This window comes from Lithobates pipiens, unplaced genomic scaffold (assembly GCF_037356315.1).
Source record: "Lithobates pipiens isolate NorthernLeopardFrog02 unplaced genomic scaffold, aLitPip1_a1.2 Scaffold_1, whole genome shotgun sequence".
Taxonomy (NCBI): Eukaryota; Metazoa; Chordata; class Amphibia; order Anura; family Ranidae; genus Lithobates; species Lithobates pipiens.
Window position 1 is genome coordinate 138,365,253 of NW_027507685.1, and position 13,372 is coordinate 138,378,624.

General features: G+C 44.1%; 1 protein-coding gene across 1 annotated transcript in view; it reads left to right on the forward strand.

Moving 5' to 3' along the window:
• Positions 1-13,372, forward strand: part of LOC143975307 (ficolin-2-like) — a 66,665-nt gene that overhangs the window by 16,470 nt on the left and 36,823 nt on the right. Inside the window, exon 4 of the mRNA XM_077477582.1 lies at positions 12,285-12,323. Within this exon, the coding sequence (XP_077333708.1) occupies positions 12,285-12,323 (39 nt within the window). The remainder of the gene's footprint in view (positions 1-12,284; positions 12,324-13,372) is intronic.

Consider the following 13,372-nt stretch of genomic DNA (forward strand, 5'->3'; position numbering starts at 1 on the left):
TTCCATGTCTTCGCCATTTGTGGATAATGGCTCTCACTGTGGTTCGCTGGATTCCCAAAGCTTTGGAAATGGCTTTATAACCCTTTCCAGACTGATAGATCTCAATTACTTTCTTTCTCAATTGTTCCTGAATTTCTTTGGGTCTCGGCATGATGTGTAGCTTTTAAGGATCTTCTGGTGGACCTTACTGTGTCAAGCAGCTCCTATTTAAGTGATGCCTTGATTGTGAACAGGTGTGGCAATAATCAGGCCTGGGTGTGGCTAGAGAAATTGAACTCAGGTGTGGACAACCACAGTTATAGTATGTTTTAACAAGGGGGGCAATCACTTTTTCACACAGGGCCATGATGGTTTGGATTTTTTTTCACCTTTAATAATAAACACCTTCATTTACAAATTGCATTTCGTGTTTACTTGTGTTGTCCTTGACTATTGTTTAAATTGGTTTGATGTTCCAAAACACTTAAGTGTGACAAACATGCAAAGGAACAGGAAATGAGGAAGGGGGCAAACACTTTTTCACACCACTGTAAGATAATTTAAATTATTCTTAATTCTTTCTAAGAGTCTTTTCTTCTCTTTCTCTTTGCTTCTGGTTTAATGTGTTGTAATTGCTGACATTGGTATTGATCGTATAATATCTAGATGATCCAGCGCTCGTAGACAGAGACACTTGGGGACGTTGTCTAAGGTAAAAAATTACGTCGCCCGCTGTCCGGACAGATAACAAAAAGATTTGAGGTATACCGAATGTCAGAGGTTGAATGCCTGACTGTTTAAGCGCTGTTTAGTTAAGTGATCTAAAAAGATCGCAAGGCTAACTTTCTTCTGTGTGTGTTTACTTTATCTTTGTTCATGTTTAACCCTTTTTGATTCTCTCGATAGTGTGGGGAGTGCTGATGTTTTTTCTCTTGTATTGCTTTGTTCATTTACATGTTTTTGTGCTGCGTATTTCTAAGAAGATAAGAAGGCACTGAACTCTCTCCCCCTCCCCCTCCCCTCATGTAAGGAATGAGGATTTGCTCCTGCCAGAATTTGTAAAAGTTAACCCTTGATTAGCTATGACAATACAGAAGGGTTATATTGTAAATATTGAAACTTAGCATAAAAGAAAAAGAAGGTAGATTGCACTTTGGAGTACATAGAATGTTGTAGAATTATTATCAGGTGGCTTGATGAATGTGAAAAGAAAAGAAAAAAAAAAGGCTGAGAATGTTTTCATTGCTATGAAGGTCAAGAAGCTGTTTCTCGGAAACAAGAAAATGCAGATTGCCTGACAGAGGTTAATTTGTGCATCTGTGAAAATATTAGGACTTTTGGTGGGAAAGAGTCTGAATAATAGTCTTAAAGTAAATATTTATATTGGATTGGAGTTATTTTTAGAATTCATAGACTTTCAACTGTGAAGAGTTAATGATGCAATGCTGTTTATATTTGGGTACATTTATAAGTCAAAAGGCTAAGTTCTGAATCAGAATACTAAAAAAAATTTAAAAAGAAAGAAAGTTCTATTTTGGGGCCCTGTGGATAAGCTTAAAATGTCAGGACCCAAACTTCAAAAAAGGTATGGGTTGGAAATGGCGGAGTATTGGCTTCAGCATGCTAGAATTAGGGTAGAAGGAAGAACAAAGGAAAAATGCCAAGCCCAATTGCCCCTAGTGGACAAAGAGGATGATCTCATCTGCTACACCCAGAGACCACCTCCCTATAATGGTCCTCCCCCTCAGGTGCAAGTAACTGCCCAGAGTAACACCTTTCCTGTGACATCCACCCCTGTCAAAGGAACCGCCTCTGAACAAAACCCCAACTCTACTTCCTCAATCTCTCCAGACAGTAGTTCAGTCCTGGAGATGAACAGATCGATCCTTGAAACATTAACTGATGCCATAACTCATGTACTAGGTGCCCCAGCAGGAGCCAAGAGACTAAGTAAACCTCCTATTAGGTATGGTGTGGAGGACGGTGAGGAATACCCCTGCGCCCCAGACAATGCACAGGGACGGGGGGATCCATTGCCTCCAGAAAGCCCAGACTTAGGGAACAGGTTGACTGCCTTATTGAACAGATGCCAGTTTAGATGGGTACAACGGACTGATTGGCAAAAAAATAAATATGACAGTACAAGAAGACAAAGAAAGTGTCAGTGACTACCTAAATAAATTACGAGAGATTTTTAGAGTGTTCTCCGGGCTCCCCGAAGCTGAGGATGTGTATAGTGCATATTAACAACAGCTAAAGATTGTTTTTTTTAAATGGATTGAAACAGGATCATAAGGATTACATTGTTAAAAACATGGTTACTTACCGAACTGCATCAGTTTTAGATGTTTTACAATATGCTAAGCATTCTGAGAAGTGTTTGAAAGCAAAAGCAAAAAAGAATGTGAAAGTAAAGGTTCTTATGCAAGGTGATGAAGGAGAGGAGGATGCAGAAGAGTACACTGCTGAGGCAGAACCAGAGGGGTCTCATAGAGGAAGAGGCACAGGTGGTTTTAGAGGAAGGATTACTCTACAGAAATAGACAGTGCAACGAGAGTACTTCCACCCTGTGTACAAGCACTGGTAGCATCAGCGGTGTAGTGGTTAGCACTCTTGCCTAGCAGTGAAGGGGGTCACTGGTTCGAATCCCAATCATGGCGCTGCCTGCCTGGAGTTTGCATGTACTCCCTGTGCCTGCGTGGATTTCCTCCGGGTGCTCTGGTTTCCTCCCGCACTCCGGGGACATGCAGGTGGGTTGATTGGCTTCTGTCCCGGTTTGGCCTTGGTATATGAATGGGGACGTTGGATCCTTGGGGGTGGAGAACGATGTGGGTGTACAGGGGTAGGGGCTAGACACTCACTCAGGCTGAACCGGATGGACTGGTGTCTTTATTCAACTTTACTAACTGAAAAGGTACCACATGCAGTGTTTGTTATCCTGTTACAACAAAAGGTATCACATTTGAGCCCAGCACGACACCTTTCCTGCATGACAATACTCTTGACAAAACCTCACTTAACAATACAGAGGTGTACTACATTAAAACCATCCACACTACTACTTCCTACGGATGGGTATAAACATGACTGCACTGTTGCCATCGTTGAAAAGGTACTGCCACAAAGTGATCTGAAAGATATACCGTTATCTAACCCTGACATGATGCTTTTTGTTGATGGTTCTAGTAAGAAAAATCCAGATGGCACAAATACAACAAGAGATGCAGTAGTGACACAGGATGAGATTTTGGAAGCAGGGCCACTACCAAAACATTATTCAGCACAAGTTGCAGAACTTGTAGCATTGACAAGAGCATGTATACTGTCAGAAGGAAAATCTGTAACCATATACACTGACAGTCAATATGCCTTTTCAACAGTGCATATTTTCGCACAACAATGGAAAAACAGGGGGATGATCACCTCCAGTGGTAAACCAATTTCACATACGGACTTCATTTTAGAACTCCTAGATGCAATACAGTTACCAAAAAAGTTTGCAATCTGTAAATGTCAAGCACACACAAAATATACGGACCCCATCTCAAAGGGAAATAAAAGGGCAGATGAAGCTGCACATAAAATAATGACGAGAAATCATAGTGATAGATCATACAGTCCTTACTGATATGCAGCAAAATGCCCCCCTGGGGAAAACAATATTGGAAAACAAAGGGTTGCATAATAATTGATGACATTTACACATCACCTGAAGGGAAACCGGTATTACCAAAATCTTTATTTAGGTATGCAGCAGTATTGACACATGGAGTAACGCATGTGTCAAACAGGGGGGTGACTGAGATGTTAAATAAAGTATGTACAGCCTATGGATTCACAAACTGCTCAAAAACTTTTTGCTCTCAATGTCTTATATGTGCAAGACACAATGCTCAGGGAGGTATAAGACCACAGAAAGGGAAGTTCCCTACACCACAATATCCATTCCAACACATTTGCATGGATTTTATTGAATTAGACAAATGTGAAAGGAAGAAATATTGTTTGGTACCCAGGCACCCTGACCAAATGGGTGGAGATATTCCCGACAGGAAGTGCAGATGCACAGACTGTAGCCAAAGCATTACTAAGAGATATTATTCCTAGATTTGGAATCCCTGAAAGGATTTACAGTGATAATGGACCCCATTTTGTAATTAACAAATATACAACATTTGACAGAAGTGATGAGAATTAAAGGGAAATACCATTGTGCCTATCATTCCCAATCAGCTGGATTGGTAGAAAGACATAATGGCATTCTAAAAAGCAAACTGAGAAAAGCTATGGAAGAAATAGGTAAAAATAATTGGATGTATTGCCTACTAGTAGCTGTGGCCAGTATGTATATCACACCCCCAAAAGAAGATGAAAAAGGTGCATGTGGGAGATTGGGTCTCAATAAAAAGTAATAAGAAAAAAGCAGTGGTACTCCCCAAGGTGGGATGGTCCTTTCAAAGTCCTTTTAACTACCCCTACTGTGATAAGGATTGCAGAGAGGTCTACCTGGATTCACCAGTCCCATTGTAAAAAGGTTTTACAGGCAGAGTAGGGCCAGATGGCTACCAGAGGTTCAGAAAATCCGGCTACAAAGGGAGGTCTCACACAAGGTGGGACTTGTCTCAAACCGGTGAAGTCTCCCTCCCCTTCCAACTCCCCTATCCTATCCGCTGGAACTCTGTAGCTGGTTAGGATGAAAGGGACAGTAATTATCCTTGGGTTACTGGTGACTCTAGGAGAGGCATCCATAAGAGGGGTTATACATTATGGAAGAGTAGAGGAACCTTTGGATTGGGAAAGAACAGGAAAAGCATTAAATCTAACCTTTATAGAGGGAATAACTAGCACTATACTGGTAGACTTCTGTCAGATTGCAGATTGTGGGGATACAACTGGGGCTAGAGGACTTCTATGGGCAGATAAATATATCTGCTGGCTCTGGAATAAGGCAGGATGTCAAGCATGGGATCAGGCCCTGTGGACTACAGCGCATCAAGATTGGGGGTATAATCAACCAGGGGCTAAAAAGAGTGGAATAAAGGAGAGACTCATAATCACAAAAGCGGCCAACTCCCCCTACACAAATAGTAAAAACTGTAACCAACTATTAATAACATTAAAGGAGCCGAGGAAGGAAAATCAGCAGTTGTATTCCATGGGAGCATGGGTGTCAGGAACTGATCCCTCAGGAACATTTTTCCTTGAGGTATTACCACCAAATAAAACTAGACAACAGGAAAAGGTAGACTCAGAAGGGAAAGAAGATGCCATAGCTTTGGAGACGGGCTACCAAGAGAAAAAAAAGATGAGTGGTTAGAATGGTTGAGGTACATGGTTAGAACTCTGAAAAAGGAAAACTGTTTAGTTTGTGCCGGAGCCAGACCACATTTAGCAACAGTTCCTTTTCCTCTAGATCACAATACAGATCCAGAAGGTTTAAAATGTATGTTGCAATTGTATAATAAGAGCTATAAACCTGAAGCAAATTCTACTTGTCACACATTGAGTTTGTTGTTTCCCCCAGTACAGAGACCTCAGATACCTCCAGCGGTTACCGCTTATCCGGGCAACTTTACTTGTTTTGCACTCCCAGGGAACCGTAGCGTGGTGGATCTTGGGTCACTAGCTGATGACTACTGTGTGGAGAGGATTAACACGGACAATGGTGACTGGGTTGAACATGACATTCAGAGAGCTGATGTCTGGTGGATGTGTGGGGATAAGAAACTGCAAGCTAGACTACCGGCCAATGCCCAAGGGGATTGCGCTATGGTCCAGCTGGCTATGCCCCTGAGAATCCTGTCAGAATACCCGTGGACTAAGAGTCACCGAGAGAATCGGAGGGACACCTCTCCCTTGGGGTCATTTGACTCTCAGATCTACATAGATGAGATTGGGGTTCCTCGCGGGGTGCCGGACGAGTTTAAAGCCAGGAATCAGGTGACAGCTGGGTTTGCGTCTCTTCTCTGGTGGGTGACTATAAATAAAAATGTTGACTGGATTAATTATATATATATTATAACCAACAACGATTTGTAAACTATACTAGGGATTCTGTGAAGGGCCTAGCAGAATAGATAGCCCCCACATCTCTAATGGCCTGGCAGAACCGAATGGCTTTAGATATGGTCTTAGCTGAAAGAGGAGGGTATGCAAAATGTTTGGTAGCATGTGTTGTACCTTTAACCCTACAATACAGCTCCTGGAGAGACAGTGACCAGAGCCTTGGAAGGACTGACTGCGCTATCGAATGAATTGGCGGAAAACTCAGGTATTAATGATCCATTCACAACTTGGCTTGAAGGATGGTTCGGTAAATGAACTGGATTTATCACATCATGTTTGATCTCAATCGCTGTGGCTTTGGCTGTTTTGGTCACTTGCGGATGCTGCTGCATTCCCTATATTCGAGGACTTTCACAAAAACTCATTGAAACTGCAGTCTCAAGAACAATGTATCAAACCCTCTCTACATCTGAGGATACCTATGTGGACATTGAAGCTCAACTTAATGACATACAGTCTGAAAGTGTATAACACAGGGACTTTCATCGAAATGTGTTGAGATAAAATAGTCACACAAAGAGGAGGGAATGTTAGAAAAGTTTTAAATGTTTATTGTGTGACTATTAGAAAAACAATAGTCCTGAGACTGATTTGTTAAAAAAGCTTACTTCTGAGCACATTATTGTATTAATTCATTGTATTGTTTTGTCCTAATTAACTCCATAGTAAGTAGGATGATTAGATTTAACTAAATATGATAGCCTAAGAACGTACGGAACATGGATAGCTAATAAAGGTACTAGTTCGTACCATGACAACGTTATTTATGTTCCCTCAGCCAATAGAAGCATAGAGATGTTATTCTTGTGGGGTATGTGAAGGCGGGACACTTTCTTTTGTTGAGACTTTTTTCCTGCAGCTTGTCCTGTAAGCATGTCTCCCTGTTGTGGGCCACATCAGAAATAAATTGTTTGCTTCTCAAGAACACCTGGAGTTTTTACTGATCACAAGGGAAGTTCCTAACATTTTTGGTCTTTCAAGCTGGAAGCAACACGCTGGTTTTCAGACTGCCCCGACAAAACTTCGGTGAGTATTGGACTTTGAAGCTCACCAAACGCTTAAAAGTCCCCCCAATCAATGTTATTTGGTGAAAAAGGGGCAGGGTGCAAAAAGATATGGATTCCACTGTCTGTTTCCGAACCTTGTGTGATCCAGTCCAGGTGTTTGAGAGGTACAGTGGTGTGAAAAAGTGTTTGCCCCCTTCCTCATTTCCTGTTCCTTTGCATGTTTGTCACACTTAAGTGTTTTGGAACATCAAACCAATTTAAACAATAGTCAAGGACAACACAAGTAAACACGAAATGCAATTTTGTTGAGACTTTTTTCCTGCAGCTTGTCCTGTAAGCATGTCTCCCTGTTGTGGGCCACATCAGAAATAAATTGTTTGCTTCTCAAGAACACCTGGAGTTTTTACTGATCACAAGGGAAGTTCCTAACAATACCTGAGGGTGGTATAGCGGAGGGGCCAACAGCGTGGTCATCCGAGCGTTCATCCTCCTCACTATCAGTGTGACCTGTTCCGTCTGGAGAAGCAGCGCGTTGTATAGCGAGGGCCTTCACCGCCATCTTGGACGAGGCGCGGGCTAGGGCTTCCTTTATCGGTTTAGGCTTGTTCTTGCCTCGATGGTTCGTCAGGACCATACCGAAATGGTTAGCGTGCGTTCCGGAGGCGATATGCTGAAACAGCGGGGCTGCAGGGTGGCTCAAACCCGTAGTAAAAGCCCGATGTTGTGGCGGGGAGTGCGGAGCTCTAGTGGAACACGTCCTCCATGCAGAGCCTCGCGCATGCGCCCCCAAGTGTCATTATTTTAAAAGTCAGCAGCTGCAGTATTTGTAGCTGCTGGCTTTTAAAAAAAAAACGGCGGACTCCCGGCGGACTCCCGCTTTAAAGAGGTGTTCTGCCTAGGCAGAAGCTGACTTTTAATATATGAACACTTATCTGTCCAGGAAGCCCACGATGTCAGCACAATTTCGGATCGGCTGTTGGGGGCGCTGCCACCATCGCCAATAAGGGAAACCATCAGTAAAGCCTTTTGGCTTCACAGCCACTTCCCTACTGCGCAGGTGCGAAGCGCGCTGCGCTTTCTAACTGGCCCGGCGGTGGAGGAAGGAGGAGGGCCTAACTTCAGAGGGACGGTGCTGCGGCTCCGTCTCCTAGAACAACAGAAAAACAGATACCCCCCCCCCCGAAAGGTGTCAAGTGTGATAAGATAAGCGGAAGTTCCACTTTTGGGTAGTGTTCTGCTTTAAGTTCTGAATTTCCCCTCACTTTCTTTTCTGTTGGCAATGGTCCTACAAATAGAGGGTGGATCTCCCCAATGGGGACCCAGACAGCAGTAAACAATTGTGAGAGGGTCTAGTTCTTCCATGCTCTAAAACTAAATTCAAAAAAGGTTTCGCCTAGAGATGAGAGATGCTTTAAAATGTTTAAATGTATGTAAACACTAACAATTAACTCTTATTTGCTCCCTTTTGGTCTGGTAAATATACCAAAGAAAGTAATTTGTTATATCGTTTGATAAATGTAAAAAAAAATACCTGTTCCTAGAAATCATATCATTGTCTCTGCCAATGCTGCCTTCCTATTGGTTACTGTTCCCAGTTATTCTAGTGGACTACACAACACTTCCCTCCCATGTTATGGAGATGATAAGAAGGGATGTGTTCTGTGGTCTTGTCCTAGGGTAAAAACACTGCTCCTCCATATATACAATGCGTGAGTGAATGTTGTCACCAGAGGACAGGAATGTGTTAATGGTGATTGGTTAAACCCAAACCCAAAAATATAATATATTAGAACCCTTCCAATCCCAATCATTAAATGTGGTGGCTGCCAGTGGCGGCTGGTGCTAAACTTTTTTGGAGAGGACGGCAAACAACCCCCCCCCCCCCCCAGGTCCACAATCATCCCTCCACCGCCGCAGCTTCCCTGGCTTCTCCTCTCAGCCAAACTGGTTTTCTTCAGATCAGCCTCCTGCCCTGATTGACTGGGAGGAGAACATGGAAACCAATATCCAATATTGATTCGCTAGTGTCCCAAGTGGGTGGGTTCGGGGTGCAGGCTAAGCCCCAAGAGCTCCAAGCCCAACCTTTTTCAAGCAAATTAGAGCCTCAGGCTCTAATCATGTGCTTGCAAAAAGAAAAACCTTATAGCAAGCTATGAGTCCGATTCCCTGCATGCAAACTTGAGGGGGGGGACGCCCCTACATTTTCTGGTTTAGACTATAAGTACAGATGCACATCAGACATAGCGGTAGAGGAAAGATAGATCTTGCAAAAGATTGCCCAGAGCAACCTGTGATTAACACTTAAAACTGGCCATACATTAGTAGATTTTTGAACAAACGGGTGTATAAACATTCTCAGTAAGTTTAATGCCTTTGCAAATGTCACTCAAAAGTACTACAAATTTTTGTTTTATTTATTTATTTCAGGTACTTATATAGCGCTGTCAATTTACACAGTGCTTTACATATACATTGTACATTCACATCAGTCCCTACCCTCAATGAGCTTACGACGGCGACATAGTGGTGTAGTGGTTAGCACTCTCGCCTAGCAGTAAGAAGTGTCGCTGGTTCGAATCCCAACCACGACTCTACCTGCCTGGAGTTTGCATGTTCTCCCTGTGCCTGCATGGGTTTCCGCCGGGTACTCCGGTTTCCTCCCACACCCCAAAGACATGCAGGTAGGTTAATTGGCTTCTGTCCAAAATTGGCCCTAGTATATGAATGGGGACCTTGGATTGTGGGCTCCTTGAGGGTAGGGACCGATGTGAGTGTGTAATGTACAGGGGTAGGGACAACTGTAGACACTCAGGTTGGACTGGTGTCTTTATTCAACCTTACTAACTATGAAACTATGAGACTTAAAGAGAATGTAAACCCTAATGAGTTTACTTCCTCTTTGATTCCCTACAAAGGTAAAGCATAATGGACTACTATGCATCGCATAGTAGTCCATTATGTGTCACTTACCTGACACAGGAGCCAGCGAAGTCACCGCTGTCCCCTGTAGTCTGGCGTATCCATCTTCTCGGTGGGTCTCACCGCTCCACCGCTGTCATTCGGCGAAGCCGCCACACGTGGCATACCGCTGTTGACGGGTGCCTCGCTCAGTGCGCCTGCGCACCGCTGTCTACGGCGCATGCGCCGTAGACAGCGGTGCCTATCTTTTGGCAAATATCTCCTAAAGATAGGAGATATTTAGGAGATATTTCTTGGACCTACAGGTAAGCCTTAATCTAGGCTTACCTGCAGTGGCGTAACTAGAACCTTCAGGGCCCCGATGCAAGAAACCATGAAGGGCCCCCCTGAACCCCAGCCAGGGCCCTTCCCTCCGAGTCTGGCGGTGGAACTCCAGGGCGTAGTCACAGGTATGACCTTTGTGAGCCCTGTAGTTCCACCATTGGTATCAGTAGTTTCTTTTATAATTTTTTTTTAAATTTTTAGGTGCCCCATTGGGGGACTGTCCCTAGGCAGGATGGGGTCCCCGTCCCCAGAAGAGATGAGGTCCTTTTCTCCAGGGCAGATGAAGTTACTGCCCCCAGGTGAGAAGGTGTTTCTGTCCCCAGGGGAGGTGGGGGTCCCTGTCCCCATGTGAGAAGGGGTCCCTGTCTCCAGGGGGAGATGGAGGGGGTATGTAATGGTGTGTGGGGGATGGGGTCATCTCACTCACCATGACCAAGCTGTAGGCCGTGCACTCATCCATGTTGGCCTGGACTCCATCCAGTGTGCTGGACGGGTGATCAGCATATCTCCCAGAAAGACCTTTCATTATCTGTGTATGACGGGGGTGGAGGGGGGCTTGCAGACAAGCCTGCAGTGTCCTCCGGGGAGCCGGCTCTCATAGGGCTGCACTGCATCTGTGTGCTTAAAGTTTGTTTACCCGGGAGAAGTATGCAGTGCAGTGTGGGCCGGACTCAGGGGGGGGTGGGACTCTGGCTGGGGAGAACAGACATCGGACTGAGTGGCAACGCATGGAGCAGGTGAGGGGTACTCTGAGGAGCCGGCCGATGACACAGGTCATGCAGGGAATGCACAACTAAAGAGCAGCCAGTGCGATAGACGAGCATGGAGCTCTGCTAGTCACCCTCCACCTCCAGCCACCCGTGTGCATGGTGCACTGGTACCCCTAGCTGCCTATGCTGCTGCCGGCCATATGTAGAGGGGGCTGCATGGGCCCCCTGCATCACAGGGCCCAGTTGCGGTCGCAACTGCTGCACCCCCTATACTTACGCCCCTGCTTACCTGTAGGTCAAAGTGTGTTGTAAGGGTTTACAACCACTTTAAGGTCTTTAACACACATTCATACATATACTAAGGCCAATTTAAACAGGATCCGATAAACCTACCAGCATGTCTTTTAGAGTGTGGGAGGAAACCCATGCAGGCACAGGGAGAACATGCACACTCCAGGAAGATGGTGTCGTGGTCGGTATTCAAACCAGCAACCCTTTTTGCTGCCAGTTGAAAGCGCTAACCACTACATCACTGTGCTGGTTGCTTTTAACATTCAATTTTGGACTGTTCAAAATTTTTCCATCTTGCTCCTTCAAATTTTCTCATCACTAGAGGGTTGAACAAATAAAAACTCACAGATCCCTCCATCAATAAATATAAGCAATGTTAATGCAGGGATCTCTTCTGTTGTGTCTTTGTATTCTCACAGTGGGGACTCCCCTCCCCCATCAGAATACACTGATCAGCCCTGCTGCCATTGGCTGCACTCGCTAAATGCTGGTTTGAGTGTCGGAACCTTTATAGAAGGGTCACTGGGTATTATTTTAAAGAAAGGCCCGAAGAAAAAAATAAAAATAAATAGCTGAAAGGCAGGCATGACTAGGCTAGCAGGGTAGTTTGGCGGGTGGAGGGTTGATAGAATATTGTCAGGAGTGGGAAAACGTTTGGGGACAGTGTTTGGGTAAAATGTAAGGTAGTAGAAGGCAACATAGACGGGAAGGTGGGGTTGTTAAGTTGGTGGGGCACTTGGAAGAAACGGGCAAAGAAGAAGCTTCTCACCTTCCTGCCCCTGTGGATGGTGGACTTGTTGGGGGATTGTAGTGGTATGGTGGTTGAGGTCCTTGGAGGTGTCAGAGTAAGAATATTAGTTTAGTGGTACTTTAAGTCACTTTAATATTAAGTGTAATTCTACCATTTTGATTAAATGATGATTATTGTCAAATGCCAACTATTTAGTTGCATGTAGTTGACTTACAGAATCTTATTTTCAACCTATAGGAGAAAAAGGAGAGAGCGGTATCATAGCGGCATTATATGGTAAGTACAGAATATCTAAGTTATCTTATTGCTTATAAAAGTGCCTGAGAAAAAACACTTTCTTGATTACCCTATCAAACAACCAATCAAATGACGGTGTGCCTTGGAATGACCATTGGACAGTTTGTGTCCATCTGATTTCTTGATTTGGAGGAACACAACCTTTCTTTTTCAGCAGCTTGATCAATAGCAGATCAATCCAGACCATATACCGGTAGTAGCTGTTACACAAAATGCAGGTTGATCTAACCTTTTCTCCTACCCCGGTCAACCATCAACCATAACCGGTCAACCATAGAGAGGAGGAAAAAACGCTCCAAATAGTGTAAAAACGTTTTTTTAAAAGTAGTAAAAAAACAGAAAATGCACTTCCAAAAGTCAAGCACAATAGGGCATGTCACAGTAGGTAGCGCCGGCCGGACGCAAATCATCTACTTCAGTACCCTTTCGCCAGCTGGTTCGTTCGGAGGCACGCTATCTATTGCCTCCGAACGAACCAGCTGGCGAAAGGGTACTGAAGTAGATGATTTGCGTCCGGCCGGCGCTACCTACTGTGACATGCCCTATTGTGCTTGACTTTTGGAAGTGCATTTTCTGTTTTTTTACTGCTTTTAAAAAAACGTTTTTACACTATTTGGAGCGTTTTTTCCTCCTCTCTATGGTTGACCGGTTATTGCCAAATATTGGAACCTGACTGCTTAAACGATCTAACCTATGGGTGGAGCCTATGGACGCTTGATGAGTGTATACGGCCTGGTTTGACCTTTAGAGCACACAACCTAAGAGTATCTGGTAAGGAGCCAATCCTCACTTCTGGTGGTGGTGCACTTTTACAGTTGCAGAGTTGCTGGGATTCTTGAACAAGATCCTGAAAAATATCAATATCACATCTGACACGTGGTGCTTCTATTATCTTTATGGACTGATTTTAAATGATTGGACACTTTCATCCAACTTTTCTCAGTTTTATGTGATTATATTGGTTTTTTTCTTTGCAAGTTTGAATATAGTAATATACCATGCGTTTTATTCACTTGAATTAAGACTCT